The sequence below is a fragment of the Loa loa genome (genome assembly GCF_000183805.2).
Source record: "Loa loa unplaced genomic scaffold supercont3.34, whole genome shotgun sequence".
Taxonomy (NCBI): Eukaryota; Metazoa; Nematoda; class Chromadorea; order Rhabditida; family Onchocercidae; genus Loa; species Loa loa.
This window is the reverse complement of record NW_018108214.1, coordinates 53,916-78,015: the sequence shown is the minus strand read 5'-3', so window position 1 is coordinate 78,015 and position 24,100 is coordinate 53,916. Positions and strand designations below refer to the sequence as shown.

Below are 24,100 nucleotides of genomic sequence, written 5' to 3'. Positions count from 1 at the left end.
TTGTGTGTGTGTGTGTGTGTGTGTGTGTGTGTGTCGTCTCGAAAGGAGCAGTCCGAAACCTCTTTTGCTTTCTACTGCATCTTGAATGTTCGATGAAGCTTTTGAAGCCCTTTTATAAGCTTTGGTTTAGAGAGTTAGTAGCAACGGGACAAGAGCAATAGTAGCACCAGCATTATTAGTGGTGGCACTAGTTAGCATTTAGCATTTAGCATTACCACAATTCTCCTCCTTTCCAACAAACCAATAATGATTCCCTACCTCTTACTCTTCATTATATTAACTTCAAATGCATATAATAAAGCTATACTGCATTACTATGAACAATGGAAATATCAATATAACTGGAGAGACATACCACATCCTCAATTGGTAGACAATTGTAACTGACTGCTTGTGATGACAAATGTCAATAAGAGTCGGCAAATTTTGCTTCAGATTATTCTCAAATAACAATTAGGTCAGAATACCTGCAATGGAACTGATGGTGCAGGAACTAAACAAGAAATATTTTACAAAACAAACATGAAAGGTTCGATTCTCGCTTTTTGTCCGAGTGACATTTCAGATGCTAACATTATGACACCTGTGAACTACATTAGAAAGAAGCATAAAGCAGTAAGACCTAAGAATTCTTCAATCTCTCTGTCTTATGCTTGCAAAAATTTCGTGACCTTTACGGATAACAAAAATAAAAATTTGAAGAACGAAATGTTAAATTCTGGCCATGATGCAGTTGGAAAAACATCAAAAGTGAAGAAAGTGACTCTCACTTTCCCCTTCCGTCAATGTAAAACTGCATTCTGTTCATAGAATACTGCGGGAAGTTTAAAAAGTCGATTCAATTCTCCTAGCACATCCAAACACATACACATACACACACACACACATACATGAGCGCATGGCGCATGCATTTCGTGGCTATTACATTTAGTGGATGAAAAGTAGGAGAAAAATTCCACCCATAACAAAGTAACACGAAAACGACATTAAACCATTACTCACCATGAAAAGAAAGGACTTCAATCGAGCTACCGACTATTACCAATCAAAAGTTTTATAGCAAGAAAAAGAAATGCTAGGGAATGAAAGCTCCATCAGCCCATTTAAAAAGAGCCAGAAAATAAGCATCATATATCATGCTGATAGCAGTAATAATACAATTTCTGAGAGGTCAATGTAGAGTCGTTTATGTACAATTGCTATTTCATTCCATAAAGTATTCATTCCTTCGATCTAGTTTATCGACTGATATGACTTCCATCAGTGTTAAGTATCCAGCTTCACCGGGAATATTTGAACGGCAGTTTTATTTTCCTAAACATGAATCCACAGATGGAATTTAATATTTTTTTAACGTCCGGTTTCATGGAAAATCACTTAAAGGAAAAGTGGACTAGAAGTTCGGCAGCTCAACAATACACGATCTGGAATATTTTATACTTGGGTAAAACGGTTGAAGTGTTGGGAATATAAGAGTAATTCGATCGTGACAAGAGGTGTTAGTGTTTTGCTCATCAGAGATGTTATAGAAGTCTGTTGTCATCTTCGAAAACGGTAAAATGATTGAAAAGAGACTTATTGATTGATGCATAACCAGCGTCAAATAGTCTATACAAAAATAGTCTATACAAAAAGAACAGAATCGATATACAGTCCTTCACTACTTCTTAAGATGTTGAATGAATCATTTAATTAATGGTAAGAGTGTCTTGTAACGCACTGTCACGTGTATCCATAGTTAGACACGGAATAAAATTCAGTTAGTAATGGCTAAGGACATATTAATGAGGGGATGTCTTTGGAAGGGAAATGATTGTGCACCACCAACATTTCCATGTTTCTGGACCAATCACATAATATCAGAAGAGCATAAACTGGAAACTTTACCTGGCCGGAAAATGCGCTTTAACCTGTGTTGTTTGTTGACATACATTAAGCAGTGTTTGATTTAATCAAAAGGGACAAGTTTGAAAGATTTCGTAAAATTAACAATTCTGTTGCATTTTTCGTGCAGCCTTTATTTTTAGTCCTCATCGTGCTCATCGATCAGATAAAGGTCCAACCTGACATGTATGCAAAAGAGGATGTCCTCGCTGTGACAATTACATGTTGAATGACCTCGTTTCTACATACCTTCTTACATACCCATATGATAACTGCTACTGCTAATGCCATTTACTGCTTCTTTCGGAAGCCTTAGTCATATTATTTCGAAACACAATTCACTTCTGAAAGCGATGAAAAAGTCCGGAGTATGATTATGTCTCCAAAAATTTCAAAACTAGCAGTAGTGGTAGTAACATCCAAGTTGTCAAAAATAAAAATTCCTTTCATGGAGGAAAGAGCACTAAAATGCTTCAGAAAGCAATGTGTTTCTGTGGCCGTTGACGTAAGTTTCAAAACAATCTAATCGAATTAATTGCAATACCTCTTCCTACTCCTTTTTAGCGTTACAATCATTTGCCCAACTTCCACCTTATCTCATATTTGTCCAATACAAAGGGCACATTTCCCTAATACACACCAATTGGTCGTCTTGACAATAACTGATTGATTTATCAGTGATAGCAAGATGAAATGAACAAAAGTAACTGCATTAGTTCGCTGATTACAATACTAATTGCAGTAAATGAAGTCTAGAGAACCTTAATAAACCTTTTCGTATCTACTGGAACGAAACAGCCATCAGACATGGATTTAGAATCCTTATCAAGTAGGGAAGAAATTGCTTCAGAATTAGGGTAGAATTAATGGAAGAGGCCTCACTCAAAAGATAAATATCTAATAAGTTTTATAAATTCTCGTCAAAAAAAAGAAACTTTTTTTGATAAGAAAAACTCGCATTTTCAACAATGTCGATAACATTTCATGGAAAAGATCTTTTGAGTAACAACAATAAAGACTAAGGCATACCATCAGTATAAATGGAAGAGAGGATGCTGATTTGAAAATGTAACAAAATCTTGTTTTATAGAAGTTGTATCCTAGTGAGGATTTAAGAAGGATCACGCAACATGCATGCAGTATAGAATAAAGGAAGTGCACATTTCCTGCATAATTTATAGCATAAAGGTTTCGTGCAGTGAAGCGCCCTTTTCGTTATCTGTGTGAAATCATAGAAAGGTGCTTGACGTTAGCAAATCAAAAGTCTGCAAAATATTTGATTCCACTCAAAAAAAAAAAAAGCAAACAAAATTTCAGGAACAAATATCGTTTGAAAGAAGCACTCAACCAACACAGAGGGATTATATGTCTACTCTTCTCTCCCCCCCACCCCCCCCCCACCTTTCTTTCTGCATTTTTGCCAATAGAAAAACTGAAATTCTTCACAAAAATTTTCGGTTTTTTTCTTTACTTAACCGAATGAAAGAAAAAAAAACTTTAATAGTGGAGGACAGACGGAGGGAATGTTAGGCGGCTATTTCCTCAATCTCTGCCTATCTCCTATTCTTTACATTTATTTATTTTCTTTTCTTCGTTACCCACCGAAATCGATTCATTTTTCTCATATCAAAACGTTCAGGAAGGCCAAAACTATCGCCATCAACAACCATCACTACCACGTCGTCAACATCGCCACCATCACCGTCATCATCATCATCATTATCGGCATCAGCACTACACCACCAGCATCACCATAACCACCTAACAGACGACACTACTCCGTTTTTATCTCCATAACGCATTTCATACGTTCATTTGTTTATCTCTTCACCTGCCCGAATAAAGCTTAAGCTTTTCTTGAAGCTCATTTAAAAGGCTTACTACAACTCACTTTCCATTTAAGCTGTGAAGATTGCTTCTATGAAGCTAATTCATCTCGCTAAACCTAAAGGAAGTCAACCATCCTTAGGCGCTAGGAGGATTGCTGTTGACTTGGCCATATGATCCTTGGACTAGTCAGCCCCAGAGTATAGCTAATGAATCCCATGAAAATTTGCACGTTTCACCAATTAACAAATTGCTGAAGCGACACTTCACCCAAAATCTGTAGCCAAGCTTATTTCAAGTTATTAGGTATTCATTCCTTTTCCAGCACCAACCTCTGCAAGAAAGCAAAGCAAAGATTAACATGCTCAGTCTTGTGGCAATTAAAAGTTTTTGTGCTAGAAAAAAAAGAACCGTCCCACTGTTGTCACCAACTAGCACAACAGTCCGCCACTAATTGTTCCACTCAAGTGCGCCACGACAGTATTAATATACATACAGTCGTTTAACGCTCTCAGCAATTGGTACAATTGGTACATTCTTATAATACCAATGATTGTGAAACTTTCTTGGGAAGAAAATGCTTTATTCTGATCTTCTATTGATCACTGTTGTTATTGGCAAATTCTTTGAATATCAAATTCGATATCAATAAATGAGAAACAAAGCAACCTAACTCTCCACCACACTGATCATTTAAGTTATCATTCGGTCGATGTCATCTTATCATCAAAAATCTATGCTCTTATAGCTACCCAAAAAATTGACTCATTCATTTTCAACAGAGACTGACGTCACTGTTACATGTGTTGAAATTAAAACGTCAAAGCACTGTCTCATTTCATCCATATATCTGTTTCAGTTCTTGATTCCATTCTCTTTGGAGAGCCATAATGATAAACTTAACGAAGAGTTCAAAAATCACAACGAAATTCATTTTTAACAGAGTTTGCAGCTATTACTACAAGTACTAAGCATTTGTAGCATTTGTAGAGAAACGATTCGTACACCTAACAGAGTGACATCAATACATTCGTGTCACACTGCATAACATATACTAATATCGTCACCAGCAATTCCAACTGATCATTCATCTCATCTCATTTCTTTTCAACATTAAGAAGCATTCTTTTTAAGAAGAAAGTAATAAATAATTCAATGATTTATTATTTCCTGATTGATTGCTCTCTATAAGTGATTTATTTCGTGATTTAACCCTCTCTCTTTCTCCTTCCCTCTTTTTCTCCTAAAACTGACTCTTCCGTAAGCTGTTGGGAAACCTTACTATGATATTCCTCGGAACTTATGAAGCTACTACTCGACCATCCCAACTCATTGTTCTGCATTTCCCAGTTCCTTTAGTTCTACGGTTCGATCTCCATCAAATACAAGGATCTAATGTCAAAATCGGCTTTAGCCTGAATTACCAGAAAAAGGAAAAAGACCAATATTTTTTACTAGAGAATGCGAAAAAAGAGAACATTACGAATACTCGAAAAATTTTGCGCCAAAATAATCTCCAACCATTGCTTCCAGAAGGATATTACAGGTTACCGATCATAGGCAAATCAGTTTCTACAATACCTGTCTCCTCGAATTCGAAGCAAACTGCTGTGCACAAAACAGTGGCACACAACAAAGTCCGCATCCCCTGTCACCAACCACATATCGACAAATGCTGCTGATAAGAGCAAGCTCAACACGGGCAGATGCAAACCTACCTTGAAAATATTCGCTTAATTTCAAAGCTTCCCAATCTGGATCTTTCCGGAAATGTTCTGGTAATCTGTTCGCGTGGACAACAAATCTAAAAATAATTCTTAGCAATCCTTTTATTCATTTATTCCTTTTCTTTTGCTCTAATGTTTCAATAAACAAAAAAACAGTACAAAATTTGCAAATTATTCTGTGAACACCTTTAATTAAGCTTCTAATTTGATATAAATGTTACAACCAAAACTCAAACATTCCGCCCGAATTGCGAAACAAATTCAATCACAATCAGACAAATTTCAATCATAATCAACAAATTCAATCACAATCAAAATCAATCAATTACCTTTCTGTGGTAGCTTGAAACCGTCTCCTTTCCAGTACAGCACTCTCCTCCTTTTACTTTGTAATTTCTCAATTTTGTATGAAATCCTTCCACTGGCCAATTCTTCCTTTGGGCCAAGTCGAAAATTGGAGGAAACTCTTAATGCCAACAGAAGAAGAGTGTAAAAGGAAATGATACGGCAACTGCTTTCCGCTCCAAGAAACCGGATTAAACGAATACGAATTTATCAGTGTCCCAAATGAAAAACGAGATCAATTTTGCATATTAGAAGGGAATGGGCAAAATAGTGGTAGTAGTATGGGAGGGGTCGCGTTGATTGTTCGCCATTACTAGAGCTGTCTGAAACAGAGGAAAGGATGTAAGTTTGGAAGTTTTTAAAATAGTCCTGTCCCGATCGACACAGTGAAAAGAAGGCATACGCAACGTGACGTGACCTATCGTAAAGTCCAGCAGATTTCTTATAGATCAAATAAACCTGCACCACATCCGTTCCAACTCATTTTTCCATCGTAATTTCTACTTAGGTTACAAGACACTAATGCTAGTGCTAACATGGCACTTATGATACCCATTTCTAGTCTTTGATCTTCGATTCTTTCTCGAAATACGAACTCACGAAATCCAGCACGAATATACCAAAACTTAACTGAAGTATGCTGTAAATGATGAAAGCTAGACGATATGAATGAAATGATAAGAGAGGACCCAATCCAAACTCTTGTCAAACATGAAGTAGAAGAAACTATGATTAGTGAAATAGTTAAAATGGTAAACAAAGGTACGCCACACAAAATTATTCCAAAATGCTGCTGTAAATTTCAATAACAATGAACAGCGATTTGTGATTCCGTATAAAACATCGAGAAATGACCGAACAATTCAAGGGACAGAATCAACCTTCCGGATATCCTGCTATTGCACGCTATTATGTCTACTGAAGATCATCATTGCTCGAAACTTTTGGCATGTATTCCCTGTTTCCAACTTCCCTCTTTAATGACTAATCCAAGGAAGATTTGTAGAATAAAGTAGACCAGGAGATTTCTCAAATAGCTGATATTGTCAATGACTGAAGGATGGAACAAATTATTGGTAATTGTTTGAGGTTCCAGCATTCTGCACCAAGTTTTACAAGATAGACTTCCAAAAAACTTTTGAGAGTCAAAAGTTTGAAGTGAAAGTTAGAGGGTCAAAATGTACCCTAATTGTCTGGAACTCTCATTGCATTTAGGGCATCCTTCATTAGCAGTACATCTAAGTATACGTAAAAATTTAACCCTAAATTAATCTCAGATAATCAATAAAATAAATTGATACTTCCACATTGACCACATCGGTAAGTAGTACAATACTTCACTGTGCCCACATGCTACTGTAACATTTTGCTGCATGCGTTTTTAATAATGTGTATGTACGCTGAATAACTTCACGTAGACGAGTACCGTTCTCTCGGTATGAGACATACACCATTTGACTGTCCAAGTGTAATGAGAATGGCAGAAGGTGAATTTAACTCAGGCTTGAGGTGAGTGTGTTAACAGTGGAACGCGAAGCATTCCGTATCTTCACATTAAAATCAATTCAATTCAAATTAAGGAAGGGAGGGTGCAAGTACGAGAAAATCATCGCGCACTGATACCAAAATACCAAAGTGCGGGAGACATGAAATGTGAGTTCACAAGCAACAGATAGATGGACGGGAGAGAGCACTCCTCCCTCTTTCCTTATTGTTCCTCAACGGACCTCGACGCCCTCCCGCCATTTACTTTTCAGGATCCGTCGACCGGATAAATAACAATAGGTAGCCTTTAGGAAGAAAGGCTCATAGCTCCTTGAAGACTGTGAATAGATGACAGCTGCATAAAGTTTGCTATACATAAATGTTGCTAAGAACTCTCTCCAAAATTACCGTGTTAAAAAGCAGAGATCCACTTGTCAAAGTCCATCCCTAAACCTAAGTTTGCGGTTGACAATGACGATTTATAAATCACATAGGCGCTTCTTAATTTCTATTCACCACTATGGCCATTATCAGGAAGACAACGACGTACTATCTATCGCAATTACAGAAGAGTACTACCGTTGCTGAAATTTCTCGCCAGCAATAATTACTGTCTCTTTTCTCTCCTTAACCATTTTTTGAGATTATTCTCGGAAGAGAAAGACAGGAAATGCCGAAAAGGAGAAAAAAAAAAAGCTCGCTACACTCCGGCGGCTCATCCCCTCGACATATGCGCAGCTCATACCTCTCCTCCTCTTCTGTACTTCCCTATTCGTCTCACATAACATCACATCAAGTACACTCAATAGTAAACAAATGCATTTCTGAAATACTACATTCATCTCACACATGATATTCTCCAATGGGAGTCGTCGTCAACTGTATCACCATCATATTTACCATGTCAATATGATGCCCTATTCTCCTCTTTATTGGTCTGCTTACATCCATCCATCCATCCGTCAATGATCGATGATGGAAATTATCATCAGGTTAGCTGGATGATCACAACTAATACACTTCAGAGTAGTTTCAAATGCGACAAGTGTATCCAGAACAGAACAATTATACATGAGAAACGCATGAAATGTCTGTGACCAGATGAATATCAATATTCCCCATTATTTGTGAGCTGAAGGTGTAAACAAATAAGTGCAACTGGCAGAAACCAGCTTTAGCTAGACAGTGTGTGATGGAAGAAGTACAATGAAATCATGTTATTTGACTAGTGAGAATGATGATAATAAGCTGTAGGAAGGAAGAGCTACAGAAAGAAACTCCAACCGCCGAATGAAAGAAGGCTGGCAGGTGTAAAATCGAATTTGAGATGAATTAGAGAGGAATAAACAACATGAAGGAAGGAATAAATATATGATGGTTTGTTTCCAGGTCCATTCAGTCAATAAAAAGCATCTCCACTGTCTGACTCATCAACTGATCGAGTAGCGATTACGACGAGTGCACCGGGATCACAATAAACGATGGAAATGCAAACTAAAACCGATGTAGTGATAGATATAGGAATGGGATAGAGGAAAAAAAAGCAGAAAAGAAAATTACAAATATTGAAAACTGCTGTCACGCCCTTCCGTCCCATCTGCTATAAACTTCAGTAGTTTAGGACCGGCATTTGGGCATTTTCATAGCAGAATTTTCCTTAGTACTTAGACAGTGCAATGTCAACAAATTTATAGTTCCATACTTTTCGTGAAACACGTTATGCATTACCTTGCAATCATCAATAAATAATGTACGATGCATGTCAGTAGTGACAGCTCAAACATCATATTAACACCAATTTCAACGAATACAAAAGTTCGCAGTCGAAAAGATCATTAGTGCTTTTGACACCCAGAATTATTTCCTATTTGGATACAAAAATGGTGGCGCTGTATTTCTCTACTGTAGTATTAAATTGGAATTCATGCAAATCTATTTTTAGCGCCACCTCAATGCAACAGTGATAGCAATAGCAATAGCAGTAGGGTGACACGATGGTAACGATTGGTCTGAGTGGCCCGGTGATTTGTTACATTAACAGAAGACGATATACAAAATGAAATAAATCTATGAAGAAAGGAGAGGGAGGTGGATATGTCAAAAAGTTGGAAATTCACTCAATAGGAAGGAACAGAAATGAGAAGGGACCAACAACCTCGGAACATAGGGTGTGGTACACCACCGCTCTTTTCCACTTTTCGGAGATAGGATAGTAACAGAACGGTCAGTCATTCCTATCACCATCATCGGAACAAGCAAAACTGTCGTAGTAGTAATGGTGGTAGTGGTTGTGGTAGCGGTGACGGTCTACCCTATCCCCCCACAAGCTCCGCATCACCAACACCATCACCATCACCACAACAACCCCTTCTCTTCGCTAACATCTACTCAGCACTTCACAACACTCCCACAATTGGTGGTACATATGATGAGGAAAGATGAATTGGATAGCGATCTGAACAGATCGATCAAACAGAGGAAGAGAGGGAACGAGGGAAGGGGAAAGAATGGGCCATCGTTGTCGATGTGCTCTTCTACCGGTCCTCACTGTTGTCACCGCCAACCGTTAAATCCATCTATAACTGTTCGCACAATCTTCTGCTCTTCGGTCTGCTTGCGCTCAGCTTATGGCTATTCTTCGTCTATTGGCTATTGAAGTATTGTGTTTTCGATCTTGTGACCTTAACAAGTCACCACAAGGGAATCCGCCAAACTAGCGTCATATCTCTCACTCTCATTTTAAGAAATTGAAAAAGAAAGGGCCTCAAAAAAAAATGCATTCTTGACAGTACTTCTAAGATATTGTAGTTGAAGCGCATGTTGCAGAGCGCAGAAAAGATGTTGCCGTATCTATCATTCGACGTTTACAACTAGAGATGAAGAATAAGTAGATGTAGGAAATGGCAATGTCACCTTATCCGAACTCTGTTAGATTGATTTTGTTAGAATGGTCGTTTAAATGAGGTCAAATTAGCGAATGAGAGGTCATCATTAGCCAGCTCATCCTGAGTTTAACTATGACATTTCTCTGAATACAAAGAAGTTGAAGCACGGCGTCACAGTAAGGACAAAGTTCAAATGCTTGTGCCTGCATAAGCTTCTAGAAGACGAGTAATGATAGAAGGGCAGGTCACTGATTATAATCTATCATGAAATTGTGATCCTGGAACTGGTCACTCCCTTCCAGTTACTGTGGCGCATATTTGGAAAACAGTCGAATGTTATCCGGAAATAAGCATAAAAATTGTGAATATTTTTCGAGGACATTCTGTAAGCAGACGAATGACCAAATCTTAATTTTCCTAGAAAAATTACTAATAAAAGCAAGCACTAAAAGATGAATGACTTATTAGGAGATGAGTAACCAGTGCTGGTGACAGTGATTCCATTGGTGACAATGGTGCAGTCATTACCTCAATTGATCTCCAGTGCCCCTTTTCTCCCCTCGCACGTTGTGCTACGACTTCTTCATTTTCACAAAGTGAGCGAAAAAGAATTGAATGGAGAGGGGCTAAGAGGAAACTGTCAACAACATATTGTGAGGATAAATCAAAAACGAGATAGCACACTTTTAAGGTTAAATATGCATCTAATTGAGTTATCATTACCTTGGTAAAAACATGGAAAAGTGAGAAATGAGGCTTTTCGCCAGTCTAACCAATTTTTATCGATTCTCGAGAGGGATGAGCAATTACGAGAATAATTACCTACCTTACCTATGAGATATTCCGGAATGTCTGGAAATTTCATTGTTCGAATACCGGCTTTTTTGAAGATTCTAGATGTTCGAAAAACCCGTTTCAACGTATTAGTATGAAGTGGTAAGCGTTCAAAGTTCTAGCATTATCCATCAGGACAAATGTTAGCATTAAAATAGCTTAAATCAAAATGAATTGGTCTTCAGGCTTGGATTCACACTGATGCTGTCATTAGCGCTCATAAGCAGTCTACTGGAATTTGGCTTATTTCTGAGGAATGAAAACAACATTGGTGATAATAATTATGACAGTGTTGACCATAATAACACTCAGTGATAATTAAACCTGTGACAAGGAAGTTATAATGATTGTGATGATGGCGATGTAGAAGACAAGAATCGCAATAACAATTGTTTAATAAATGAAATGAAAAAAAAAAAGAAGGGGATTTCCTTATTGAGAAATGTCTTCTCGAAACAAATCATTTTTTAATTTGAAAGCTTATTTGGATCGTTCATGTCAAAATTTATCAATTACTTTTTGAGTTAATTTGCTTCCGTGCGACCGTCATAAATTTAGAAAGTTGTTTTTTTCAAATACTACGGTTCAACTTTGAGGACTACGCTGATTGTGACATCTACAATCACAATGATGGGCAATGATGATACCAAGACGATGATAATTATGATGCAGATAAGACAATATAGGTGATAACATCACTGGCGGTCAATTCGATATGGTCAAAATGGCAATAGTGTGAGAAACGGAATTAGAAAACCAGCAGGACCGCAAGTTCGGGAAAAGGAGGACAATAAGAAGAATTGAAATTTTTCGAGAAGCAAAAAAATTATAATACAAACGAGATAATGGGAGAAAAAAGTGAAAAAGCAAAAAGCGGAGCAGAATAAAAGACTCAGGAAATAACAAGCATTCCGAAATTTAACGAGCACAAAGTGCAATCAAATTACTGAAAAACTGCTTTCAAAGAGGATCAGCTCGACAGGCATAGGTTATGGCAATGAAGTTACCTGAAGAGCAGAAGTAAACCGGAACATATTATCACGTCATGTTAGATACCGGATATCTGACAAGGGATCAGAGCCATATCCTGACACTATGCATACGGGGATAGAGGTGGAACGAGTGGAAATAAAATATTACGAAATATTACGCAATGGGAAGCTTTGTCATCAAGGACAATGAGCACAAACAGTGTGTTGGACCTCTCTAAATGGTTTTTTAGAAATGTTATAGAAATAAGTTTCTGAGAAGATAATTGAATGCAAAGTAATTTCTTGAACAGTAATCCGAATACACTACAAACGCAACTGTTTTAAAATATGCGAATATTTCAAAAAAGATTTCAACAGAAAAGATATACCTGAAAACATATCGACCGTTCAACTGATTGAGAGTCACAATTCCGGATGAACAGGAAAAAAAGCTATCATGTTGTCGAACTAATAATAATTTTGCTGATTTGAAAGTAAGCGAATGCCTCACAAATTTACGGAATTACCAAGGTTTGGCTGAAACGGTCACTTGAGCCCTTCATCGTCCATGCCAGTGACAAATGTTAAATGTCTTTGAATAAGTGAATAAAAGCGAAACGAAGGACAGAAGTTATAAGCTATAAGAGAAGTGAGATTATTCAAAGGTCATCTATAGGATAGAACCAAACAATTTGAAAATATAATATAACTCTCTACGTCTGAGACAGGAAGCCTAATTTCTACCGGATTTTGCAGGCTCTTACTAATGGTACAAAGCGATAATGCTCACAATGGGCGGATCACAAATTGTAGGATATGTGCGCCGATGAACACTTCAGCACAAGTTTATCATAAATTAGAGGCTTTCGTTACTACTACTACTGAGTATTGTTATTGAATAATGAAATGTGTCTACTTCAAACATTATCGTTTTATTCATCAATTTTTATACTATCCTGTCCTTGCAGGTAGAAACATAGTGGCTGATAGAATGAATGGTGACAATCAGGCTTCAACACGGGTCATTGGATGTGTCATGTGAAAATTTATGAATAAAGTGGAATTTAGAAAAATGATTCTTTTTGAACTGTTGTGAGAGATCTAAAGACTGTCGGTGGTTCTATTATTGAAATATTTGTTGTAACAGAAATATTTTCTTTTTGGAATATTAATTAGACGTTTAGCAAGACATGGAAGATGAAATATCATTTCTAGAGTATTAATAAAACACCTTTCTGCTGACTAATATAAGTTCGAATACCACATGAAAATATCGGCAATTAATTGTCTGTATTTTAGACCTTAAAGAAGCAACGAGTAAACAACTGGAAGTTGATGTGTCCTCAAAGATGGTATCACAGCTACGTACTGGAATGGTTTTCATCCTTCACAATGTATTTGATGCTTTTCAGGATAGGACTTCCATTTCTTCCAGAAGGATAGCAGTGAATGTAATCACAACAGATTGAAGTCAATCCGGAATGGTAGAACAGATTTACATAGTTTAAAATTTTGAAATAGATGAGGTTAATTGTTTCTATGCATTACACGCTGTTCAACATCTGTTGGAATTTGCATAGAATATCTCTCTTATGCTGATTAGGTCCACTTTACACCAAAATTTTTAGTGACAAAACGATACAATTATTTGTGTCAAGTTCAACAGATCGAAATTTAAAAAGGAAAAAAACTTATAATATCTTGATGAATTTTAAAATATATATATTATATTATTCAAAAGAGTGTAATAACATCAACAAGTATTACTGTAGAATGATAATTTATTAAAAAGAGAATAGAAAATAGCATGAGAAGGCAAAAAAATACCACTGAAATGCTAACAAATAGAATTGTTCTTTTTTGAGGTAATTCTAATAGCCTTAAGCCATTATATCTTTTTGTGTATTTCATTTGTGTGCTTAAATTAAATGGAAAGTTGGGAATGAAACATTCGCAGAATGATTTATTTCCTCCATCACAATCTAAGTAAGTTTCGATTCTAAAAGCTAATGAAGAGGAAGCTATCTTGAAATGAGACATAATGAAGAAACTGATGTCGAAGTGCTGATCCGATAGGGCCCAGTGATGTCTTCTTGGCACATATGAACCATAAAATTGGTAATGGATTTATTTGGCTGTTGACACAATGTCTACATACGATATTGTGATAAAGAACATATCACGGAATCAAGCATTGTTATTCAGTTTAGTTGCAGAACATTGCTATATTATTATTAACAAAATATTAGAAAAGACGCCGAGGAGAAGTTCCACTTCAACTGTAGCCAAGAGCAGTAGTGGACGAAGGTCACACAAATCGGTGATGATAGACTTGCTGTTCCTTCACAACCTCAATCTCATCTGACCCTTTCATTCATTCAGCTGCACTTGTGCTCGTCGCAGAATATTCCACCAAAAATGACATACTATGATACATACATACACACACATACACACAGACATAGACAGACACATACATACACAGATGAACCGACAAAAAATAATGCAGCTAGGCGAAAACACACAACTGCAATGGTCAACAGTGACGGGTGGAAGTGGAGAGGAGGGGAGGGACGATCTTATTCTCGAATGAGAGATACAAACAAGCCGTGAACTGCTGGTAGTGGCGGTAACTGTACCAGAATGAAATGAAAACGCCAAAGGAAACATTTATTAACTGCTATTAGCTCTTTTCTATCCGAACAAGACGATGAGAATTCATTTTGATAAATCTCTCTTGCATTCCAATTCCTCCAAATCAACGCATTGGGAAATCACAGCTAAACGTATCGGGAACTCTCAGAACACTTTGTTTAGTTTATTTTGTGAAGTGCTTCAGAGGATCTAAACAATCCGTGGCAGTGCTTTTAATTTGCTAATTGTTTCCCAGTATCTAACATTTTTGTGTCTTCATCAGGATATTAAGTCGAGTGTCATAAGGGTGAAAGCAAAGTGAATAATGCTAAAAGTTTGTAAATTCATATGTTCACTTATTGCCTTCACCAAAAAAGAAAAGTGGACGATGCATCCATTTAAAGTCGCCTCAGTTTTTTTTTTCTTAACAGTTAACAAAAACTGGTGATTAAGCAGTTATAAAAAAGAAATGAAATATTCTCAAAAGGGAACGGATCATCAAGTGAAATAGCTCGATACATTTCCTTCTCTTTCCTCTTTCAGTCACTCTCTCCAATGGATTCCATTGGTAAACTTTTCCATCTTTAACATCATTACCACAGCACCATCATTGAAACAACTGCAAATAATTCAAGTAGTCACAAAAAAAAACGAGAAAAATTCGACATACAATTACGAATAAAATTTTGATTCATCACTAACTGAATGCAGTAAATAGTTGTTGTGGTTAATGCAGAATTAGCCATTACAATTCCAAACATGGCACTACATTCCTCTTCTTCTTGAAAATGAAAATGAAAAAAAAAAGCGATGAGAAGAGCGCCTGTCATTTAAAATGCCATTTTTCGGGGAGCGCAACAAATAATGTCGTTGAGAGTGAGTGCACTGTTCCGAAAATTGTAGTTAAATTCTCCAATAAACTACAACCAAAACAAAGATTATAGCTTTTTGGCATAAAATTTCCTAATAAAATCAAAGCCTTTGTTCCATTTAGGAAACAGCCCGTTGGCTATTGCTTTATAGCTTGGCTCTTTATTGTTGTTAGATAATTCGTCCAAACGAAGTCACATGATTCCTTTCAAATATGAATCACTTCAATGCTACATAGAAGCATTTATCTCGTGAAATACTGGCTTATAACATCACAGTCATATTCGCTGAGAAAATTCGACTAAGAGGTGAAATGGTCATTAGAAGATTATAACCCTGAAATATACTCGAAAAGCGCGGATTAAGGATTAGTAGAGTAAGTTTTATTTATGGCTCATTTGAATTAGGATCATGTTTTAACAAAATAGTGCTCTCAGTTTGATTATATTGTCTGCAAATTATTAGGTAGTCTGGCTGATATGATTTCAGGTAGTATTGTTGTGGATTAATTGTGATATAAGTGAACTGTAATCGTTTCATTCCAAATTAGCAAATCGACTTGGAAGTGGTATGAATAACTCTCTGCTTCATATTCTAATCATCTCTAAGTGTTATTAGAAATACGCAAATAAAGATGTTTAAACTTTATTCCCATCATTTCACGTACATTTTTCATAAAGCCATTTCCATAACCACATGATACTGCTGCGGATACGATAGAAAAGCGAGATGAGATGAGATCATAGGCCGTTGAGTCTACTAATGTCTGGATCGGCGAATGCCTATGCGGTTATTTACTTCTTGTCTTTCTCAATCCACAGATTGCGGTATTTTTGATCTCTCTCTGTAACAGAACAGAGCAGCTACATTCGGCCTTTCATGTGGCCTTGCTTGCTTACTTGGCCTAAGCCAAACTTGTTACATTGAGCTAGTGTAGTTGCACCTTTTTTCCACATTAAAAGGCTTCTGCTCTTTTCACATACGTCCTAATTTATAGAAACCAGTTTTCTCCTTCTTCGTTTTTTTCGATGAGCTTATTTTTGATGTCGTTGTAGCAGACACGTATCAGAGCACATTAAGGATCGACCTCGCAATCCTCAGTGATACTATCTCGTACTTCTACGGGCAGGTACATCTGCACACCGACAAAGTGGTACCATCATGATAATCTCCATTTGTTACCTTATATTCATCCTGTTGTCGTCCTGAAGTAGTTAAGTTTTGTTTATCACCAATTCCTGCTTTTCATAGCGTTAAAATCGAATATTTACAGCTTAAATATGGTTACTTCTTGCTATCAAAAGTTAATGACACAACATTGGCAAATAGTCTGCCATCAGGGGCTATATTGTCAAGTCTTTGACATTTAAGCACTCCATAGTTAGCTTTGGTCATTTAATTCATTATTCCAGTATGAAAGATTTATTTCGGATTCCTGTTTAGGAATCCGAAGTTGGGCATCAGGGCTATGATTCATTACACTACAACAATATTTGACGACACATGCATGTGACATTCGCATTTACCTTTCACATTTAATATTAAGAAAATTAAGGGTAGTCATCAAATGGTCTATGCAAAACCAATGTCAAGAAACAATTATCGAAATCAAATGAAACTCGGTTATCATAACGTCAGGTACCAAATGAAACAGATTTCTGCCATCAATCTCAAAGATACGACAAGGAATGCAAGTTTCTAAAACGTTTCAGATTTTTCTGGCCTTCTGGACAATATTTAAATAAGCCGGAATAGGAGAGTAAATAAATCCCATAAAGCTGAAATAGCGTAAATGCAACGATAAAAGCATGGAATTATAAAGTCGTACAGAAAAAGAACAACGACAAAGTGTATTAAAATTCGTATCATTTGCCAGTAGATATGATATGATAAAATGTATAATATGAATTGATTAATGTGAAAAGAAAAGAAAATGAATTTAACTGTGAAACGAACAGGGAGCACAGATCAACATTGCTGCGACATTGCTTTCCTTGTGCTGATAAAGAACGAATCCCGGGCGGTTACGAGACGGGGGAATCAAAAGCGAACATATGCGCATTTACAGGAAGAATTAAAAGAATTGCTCATAAACTTCAGCCCAAACTTTCACTCTTTACCTTGGCTAGATTCTTTCCATAAGCAAAATGGGTGACACCTTTTCCAGAATCTTTATTTGAGAGAAGTGGCCAATAGTGTAAGCCGGATATGTTCAACGAAAAAGCCATTAAAGCCATTGGGAATAGCAGCAAATGATTATAAGCAATAAAAGAGCTTTGAATAGCTGCGACGATCGGCATGGATTGTGTTTCGTTGGCATCATCTTGTTGCATGGCTGCGTAATAACTGATACTTGCTGTAAACATCGGCAAGGCTAAGACTTGATTCCTTCCTCTTGCATGAATATTATCTCAATGAGCCACAAACTTCCACCGTAATAGCAAAGCGAAAACATGGAATTACAATTGCAATTATCATTTCATTATAGTTCAATTCTTCTTTTAGCTTCTATTTCATGCCAATATGATGCAAAAGCGCTTTGATCAATGAGATGTTTTACTTCGTCACCTGAAACTAACAATAAATCGCGTTTATGATCCCTCCTCAATTCAGTAGTGAAAATGAATTTTTCGGTTATCGTTCGATGAGAAATGATGTAATCTGAGAGGGTGAGAGAGACCCATTGCACCCATCATCTTAGCATTCTTCCATTTGGAAAATTTTATTTTACACATGCAACAGAGACATTTTACGACAGAGCTAGCCCTGATAAAACAAAATGGAAATTTTATTGGAATTGAACAGGCCAAAATTGATGAATTATTGCTTGGATGCTAAAATGGAATTAAAAAATTTAAGGGCACAGTAGAAATTTGATCAGTGAAAGATTAATATATCATTGAATGGAGAGAGAGAACTTCAGATCTAACTAAACAGACTCTATAACTGAACTTCAAGTTAAAATTTTTTACGTGGTGTGATCAAAAGGAAGTAAGAACCTGATTTTACTGAGAAAGGCTGCACTGGATTAGGATGTCATCGACAGATCGTAAATGGAACATGTCATATTGCGTCTGTGGGATACAGGTGCAACTATTTTCTCTGTGAGGTTTAGGAACAGGTTCAGTTTATTATGATTTCACTGGTATTCCTTACAAACTGAAGGCCAGTTTTTATTTTTACTTATGGTTTTCACTACAATTCATATTTCATCGCCCTTGATAGTATCGCTGAAGAGATTTTGTCATTTTATCCGTTAATCATTCACTAACATACATTCATAGACACTTCTTATACCACCAGATCGATTTATTCATCCCAATTAATTCACAGGTCCTTATTTTCAATTTTCATGACGTTGCGATACTAAAACTTCCTTCTTCGAAAAACTGATATTATTCTAGAAAATTTTGATTTTTTAGGATAAAACTAAATTTTAAGCGTTTTTTTTTTCAAAAATTTGTATGGGTTGTAATTAAAGTGAAAGAATCCTTTTTGGATGGTTAAAAGCTCGAATTGTTTGAAATTGTTCCAATACAAAGGGAGTAGTTTAATTTTTCGCGGAATGTGAAAATTTCCGAGGAAAGAGTAACCTGTGGTGTTTCATTCCTGAGACATCGATCCCCACTCATGAACATATAAGCCAATATACACTTTTAACGCACTGTTTAAAGTGTCTTGTGGCAGATAATTGATTACAGCAATAACAACAACAAGAGTTACCACTAATGCTGGAGGAGCAACATCTGGAGCACTAGTTGTAACCTCTGACCTTTCGTTGTTGTTTTTTTTACGCTATTAAATTGATTGGTTGTCGCGCACCACTCCAAGGACCTAATACTTTGTGTTAGTAATTTCCTTCCTTTTTTTCCATATATTGAACAACCATATTCTCCAATAACGTTATTAATTTTTGCTGATATTTTAACGCAGTTTCTTTTCTCAGTACTATCGATTATTTTGTCGGTTGATCCGATAACTTGTGACCTCCTTGTGACCTTATAACCTTTCTTACCTACATTGTCATGACAGTTGACCTATCCACTTCAGCTCAGCTGCTGTTCCAATCAATGATAAACGCATTCAGTGATGTTTTATTCACCTGTAAAACCAATTTGAAGTACAATGTCATTTTTTGAGGAACCTAAATGGTAACATTTGGTTAAGCTATCATCACAGAGACCTGCTGTTTCAAATGTTTTTAAACTTTGCTCCTTCCTCTCCCTTTTGCACTTCATCCTTCAATTTATACCAAGTGGACACAAAATGAACATTCACTTTGTGATAACGTAAATATAAATTATAGAAAATTATAAAAAAATTATATTATTGTATTATAAAAAAACTGATAAATTTCAAATTATTGCTAATATTAATTTTAGAGCATTGTAAAATGTGAACAAGAAGATGGAGGAAAGAAGTACAGGCTGTTGCTGCTTTACCGTAATTCACCGATATATTCTATTCTATTCCCCTTTCTAGCAGTATACATTTCACATTAATAATTTCTCTCATAATGGTGGTAATGAGAATATCCACGAATAAATGGAGCGCATTTTGTAGATTGCTGATGTGGTTCTTACCTTCAGTTACCTTAATTAAATCTCTCCCCTTCACCTTTTGTTCATTTCTTCTTACGTTTTCCTCTCACTGTCCAATTTCTACTTCTATTTCTCTGGAAACTAGTTTTTGCTCTTACATCATTTGCTGTTCAAAATTCAGATTCATAACTAAGTAATTTCAATTTCGATCGAAAATTGTTTCAGGTATGAAAAATTAATTTTCATTTCTTTCCTTTCATTTTTTCGAAATTTAAAAAGTTGCACATCGGCTGGTCAAATATACTCATATGGCTTTTGTAACGAAGCAGTTGTTTCAGAACGGTAGAATTTTCTTTGAATTCTGCATCTTTCAAGTAGATCAATCTACCTCACTATTTTTGGTCGGACGACTTACGCTTCTTAAATTGTACAGAAATTGGAGGGAATTGAAAAAATAAATTGCTAATTTGTTTGAATGAAACAGTTCAATGGAAGATTTGTACCTTTCATATATTATCGTGACAGTTTCTATTGTAAACGAGCATCCCTTGATTGTGACAACATCAAAAGATATTTATCATTCCAATTATTAATACTGCTAAACTCGATTGTCTAATTTAAATTATTTATTTAAATACAAGGCATCTTCAGTTATTCTTATGTGTCTTAAAGAGGATATCTTCCTTTCAAGACTTTTTCGAAAGTGAACATTTATGAAATATATCCGCGGGTAAAATGCATTGTGTTGGGTTGCGCATTTTATCACTTTTCAATTGCAAATGTTGAAATCATAGCATCATATTATATTTGTGTCAGACATGGAAGGGCTTCTGGTGAGCTGGTGGAAAATACATCAGATGTAGCAGTATTTTAATATCAACTGAGAACTTCTTTCAGAACCAACGTCAATTTCAAATCATTCATATAAGAGGACGTACGTGATCCAAGTATCTGGGTAAATTGAAATATTGCAGCACTCGAAGCACGACCTTATGCTGTTTACATTTGTATGTTCTGGAAATGATTTTGGAAGGATATTTAATTTCATTTCCCCAATGTTATTGAACTGTTAGTGAACTGAATTGATTGTCCTCAGTACACGACAGTGTTTGTGAGAAATTCCAAATTCAGCTTTCTTTTCAATCAGCAACTGCTCGGATATGAGGATGAGAAGAAAGGAGAGAAATGTGAAATCATTTAAAGAGATGTTAGGTCTGAATAAAACATTTTATGGTTAAAAGTAATGGTTGGGTCGGTTTCGTAGATATTTCAGTTGCATTTTTTGACAGATTTCACTGTGAAGTGATAATTTTTCGGGAAACTGGTAATGAAATCCATTAAACTGGTTAAGTTCACGCAAGATTTCGGAGTATTCGGTAAGTGTTGATTTATGATCAAGGCAGTTACCTCTTACTACAAATAATTTAGAAATATTTCCCTGTCACATTTCTGTCACAGCAAAATCGAAAGGAAACATGCGCAGTTGTGATAAGGAATAATCACAGTTATTGTAACAGTTATAAAGCTTGAACTAAAGACTATATTATGCGCATTTAGTGAATCACTGAAGTACGAGGAAATATGGAGCGGAAAGTGCTTCAGTTGGTTACTATTGTCGTAGGGACAACTTTCAGTTGTTTTATGAAGTGTAGATAATAAATTGTTGAAAAAAAACTTACTCTGTGGTATGTGAGAAATCGCTTTTGGTTCCATTGTCTATTACCGCCTACTTGCTAATATTTGACCTTGTAATGGGTAGTTTGTACGGAATAATTCTTTTTTTGCGGAATATATGGGAATGGGACGGTTTCGGTTGAAGTTTATTTGATCGATTCAAAATTCTATTTTTTTTTTTCTTCAAACATTTGTTAATCATTTGTGACTAATCCGCGATATGTTACGAAATTCCCGCTATTCATTCTCAAAGCACTCACAATTTACTCTTATCAAGGTCGAGGTCATCCATTTCCTTCGTTTTCTTCACCTCATTTCTCCCGAGTTTTCCCTTATCTACTCAGCAGTGACAGCCGTTTGGCACAATATGCCACTTGAAATCTATTCGGGCAAAATGAATTATTCAAGAAGCTTAAAGGAAAAATTGTAGTAAATTAATGTCTCATCGTGTTTTTCAATTTTTTTTTTTTTTGAGCAAAAAGGAATTGTGAACGATTTAATTCATCAAAAAATAAATTCTAAATTGCACAATATTGAGGAGAGCAAATAGAAGAAGAGAAAGAGGACAGGCAACAAAGTGATTTTTCTGCTATTTCTTAAATATTTGGGCCATTAACCTTTACTATCTATATTTTGCAACAAATTTTTCAACTTCATTGCTCTTAAACCTTTTAACTTGGTATCAATATTTCCCTCAAAGTCTGTTTGATTTCAAAATTTAACAAAAGTAGTGACAACAAATGTGGACAGTTATGTTACACCACGTACTGTCTTTAGGTGAAGTATTTCCCGAATTCTCGATGCATTTTTTTTTTTCACTCCCACAACTTTATTGTTGTGATTCGAAAGTGCCTCTATTGCGTACTTTTGCCTGTTTCTAATATTCTTTAATGGGTGAGAGATGATTGGAAGGAAATGTGCCTGTTACTCGTTCAGTACGAATGTCATTTTCCTTCGTTATCCATTTCTCCTTTTTCTCGTTCGTATGACGAATGAAATAAACTGCTAAGTACATTTTCTTTCTCTCAGAAGGCGGTCATTGAGAACATCTGCCTTCTTCCATCATACATATTTCATTCTTTTTGATATTGAGAATGACCGCTTTTAGCCATGAATGGCTTCTTTGTCTCGGAGAAAACTTTGGCACCGTCCCAGCACTGTGACCCGATGATCTGTTGGATGAATGGACGGTATATAGGTGGTTTGTATAAAAAGGGAAGACGATGGAGTTTGAAGTGAATTTGAGACCAAGTTAAGATATGTTGTTGATCAAAAGTTTTTCAGGAAGATTTGAATGTGATGCATCGTAACTCTTAATACCGTTTCGTCATTTCAAGCTGAAAAAGCGATACAGCTAAGAGTTCCACGAAGAAAAGGTAAAAGAAGTATGGTAAGTATGGAGCTGTTGAAGAGTGGAAAATATGAAATAAGGTAAAGAAAGGAAAAACGAATTCTCACAAATTAATTCAAAGTATTACAAAATTCGATCTTTTTATCTGCTTCATTTGGTATTATTTACCAGATTTACTCCAAATTCTACACAACATTTGTGCTTTAAGTCATCATAAAATTAACAGGAAAAAAGTTTTTGGAGAGTGAGAGTTTTAAAATGCCATCTTAGGCTTATTATAGTTTTCGATTTCTAATCCCTATGTTAATTTATCAATTTTTTGATCGATTCAAATCTTTGATTTTAGTATGTTAGATTTACTGAATAGAATTAGTCGTGAAATGATTGCTTCCAGAAATTCTAGAAATCTAATGTTATTAATTATCCTGAGAAATTCTTGAAAATTTTTTATTTTTGGATTTGTATCCTATTGACAAGGATTTTTCGTTATCTTTAAAATGACGATGTAATATTATTTCAATGGATTACTTTATCATGTTAAGAATAGAAGATATTTGAGAACGATCACAATTTAATGCTTCATTGAGCACCTATGAATAACCCAGTTGATCTTAATCCATTTTTCAGTAGGCAAGTTTCATTTTGCTGTGTAATTTAGATTTCGAGATATCATAAGCATATGACCTCTGACCTAACAACAGATGAACATTGAACACTGTGCATTCTTTTTCACTGAAAATATGCATTGATCCACATGTATTTCCATTGATCCCTTCTTTTTTTCTTAGAATGGTAATTTGTACGACTGAATGTTTTTGTCAATAAAACGAATTGCTCTATTCAAATATTTCATTCAGTTCATTTCAATTATCGATTTTTAATAACTGAAGGGACTGACAAATAATTATTTTTCGTAATTTCTCATGATAATCTCCCATACCATTCATCCGTTGGGTGTGCAACGATATGTTTTGTTGTAATTTTAATAATTTTATGTTTCTCTTCTAAACAGAAATTGAATTTTCATCTTGTTATTTTATTCGTATAAATTTTTCTAAATTTTCGCCTTTGT

At 35.7% G+C, this 24,100-nt stretch overlaps 7 protein-coding genes across 7 annotated transcripts; 2 read left to right on the top strand and 5 right to left on the bottom strand.

Moving 5' to 3' along the window:
- Positions 1 to 3,461: 3,461 nt before the first annotated feature.
- LOAG_17008 (hypothetical protein) lies at positions 3,462 to 3,686 on the bottom strand (the record flags this gene model as incomplete). Its single annotated transcript, XM_020449667.1, has 2 exons — positions 3,462 to 3,618; positions 3,646 to 3,686. The coding sequence occupies 2 exons, from the start codon at positions 3,684 to 3,686 to the stop codon at positions 3,462 to 3,464; spliced, it is 198 nt and encodes a 65-aa protein (XP_020306755.1).
- Positions 3,687 to 5,072: 1,386 nt separating this feature from the next.
- Positions 5,073 to 6,339, bottom strand: LOAG_04457 (hypothetical protein; the record flags this gene model as incomplete). Its single annotated transcript, XM_003139994.1, has 3 exons — positions 5,073 to 5,126; positions 5,293 to 5,515; positions 6,320 to 6,339. The coding sequence occupies 3 exons, from the start codon at positions 6,337 to 6,339 to the stop codon at positions 5,073 to 5,075; spliced, it is 297 nt and encodes a 98-aa protein (XP_003140042.1).
- Positions 6,340 to 9,337: 2,998 nt separating this feature from the next.
- Positions 9,338 to 9,710, top strand: LOAG_04456 (hypothetical protein; the record flags this gene model as incomplete). Its single annotated transcript, XM_003139993.1, has 2 exons — positions 9,338 to 9,441; positions 9,497 to 9,710. The coding sequence occupies 2 exons, from the start codon at positions 9,338 to 9,340 to the stop codon at positions 9,708 to 9,710; spliced, it is 318 nt and encodes a 105-aa protein (XP_003140041.1).
- Positions 9,711 to 10,210: 500 nt separating this feature from the next.
- On the bottom strand, positions 10,211 to 10,873 carry LOAG_04455 (hypothetical protein; the record flags this gene model as incomplete). Its single annotated transcript, XM_003139992.1, has 2 exons — positions 10,211 to 10,273; positions 10,634 to 10,873. 2 exons carry the CDS (start codon positions 10,871 to 10,873, stop codon positions 10,211 to 10,213), a joined length of 303 nt encoding a protein of 100 aa, XP_003140040.1.
- Positions 10,874 to 14,104: 3,231 nt separating this feature from the next.
- Positions 14,105 to 14,571, top strand: LOAG_04454 (hypothetical protein; the record flags this gene model as incomplete). Its single annotated transcript, XM_003139991.1, has 2 exons — positions 14,105 to 14,278; positions 14,341 to 14,571. 2 exons carry the CDS (start codon positions 14,105 to 14,107, stop codon positions 14,569 to 14,571), a joined length of 405 nt encoding a protein of 134 aa, XP_003140039.1.
- A 2,987-nt stretch (positions 14,572 to 17,558) lies between these two features.
- On the bottom strand, positions 17,559 to 17,828 carry LOAG_04453 (hypothetical protein; the record flags this gene model as incomplete). Its single annotated transcript, XM_003139990.2, has 1 exon — positions 17,559 to 17,828. One exon carries the CDS (start codon positions 17,826 to 17,828, stop codon positions 17,559 to 17,561), a length of 270 nt encoding a protein of 89 aa, XP_003140038.2.
- A 1,237-nt stretch (positions 17,829 to 19,065) lies between these two features.
- Positions 19,066 to 19,700, bottom strand: LOAG_04452 (hypothetical protein; the record flags this gene model as incomplete). Its single annotated transcript, XM_003139989.1, has 3 exons — positions 19,066 to 19,208; positions 19,235 to 19,477; positions 19,565 to 19,700. 3 exons carry the CDS (start codon positions 19,698 to 19,700, stop codon positions 19,066 to 19,068), a joined length of 522 nt encoding a protein of 173 aa, XP_003140037.1.
- Between the last annotated feature and the right edge of the window lie 4,400 nt (positions 19,701 to 24,100).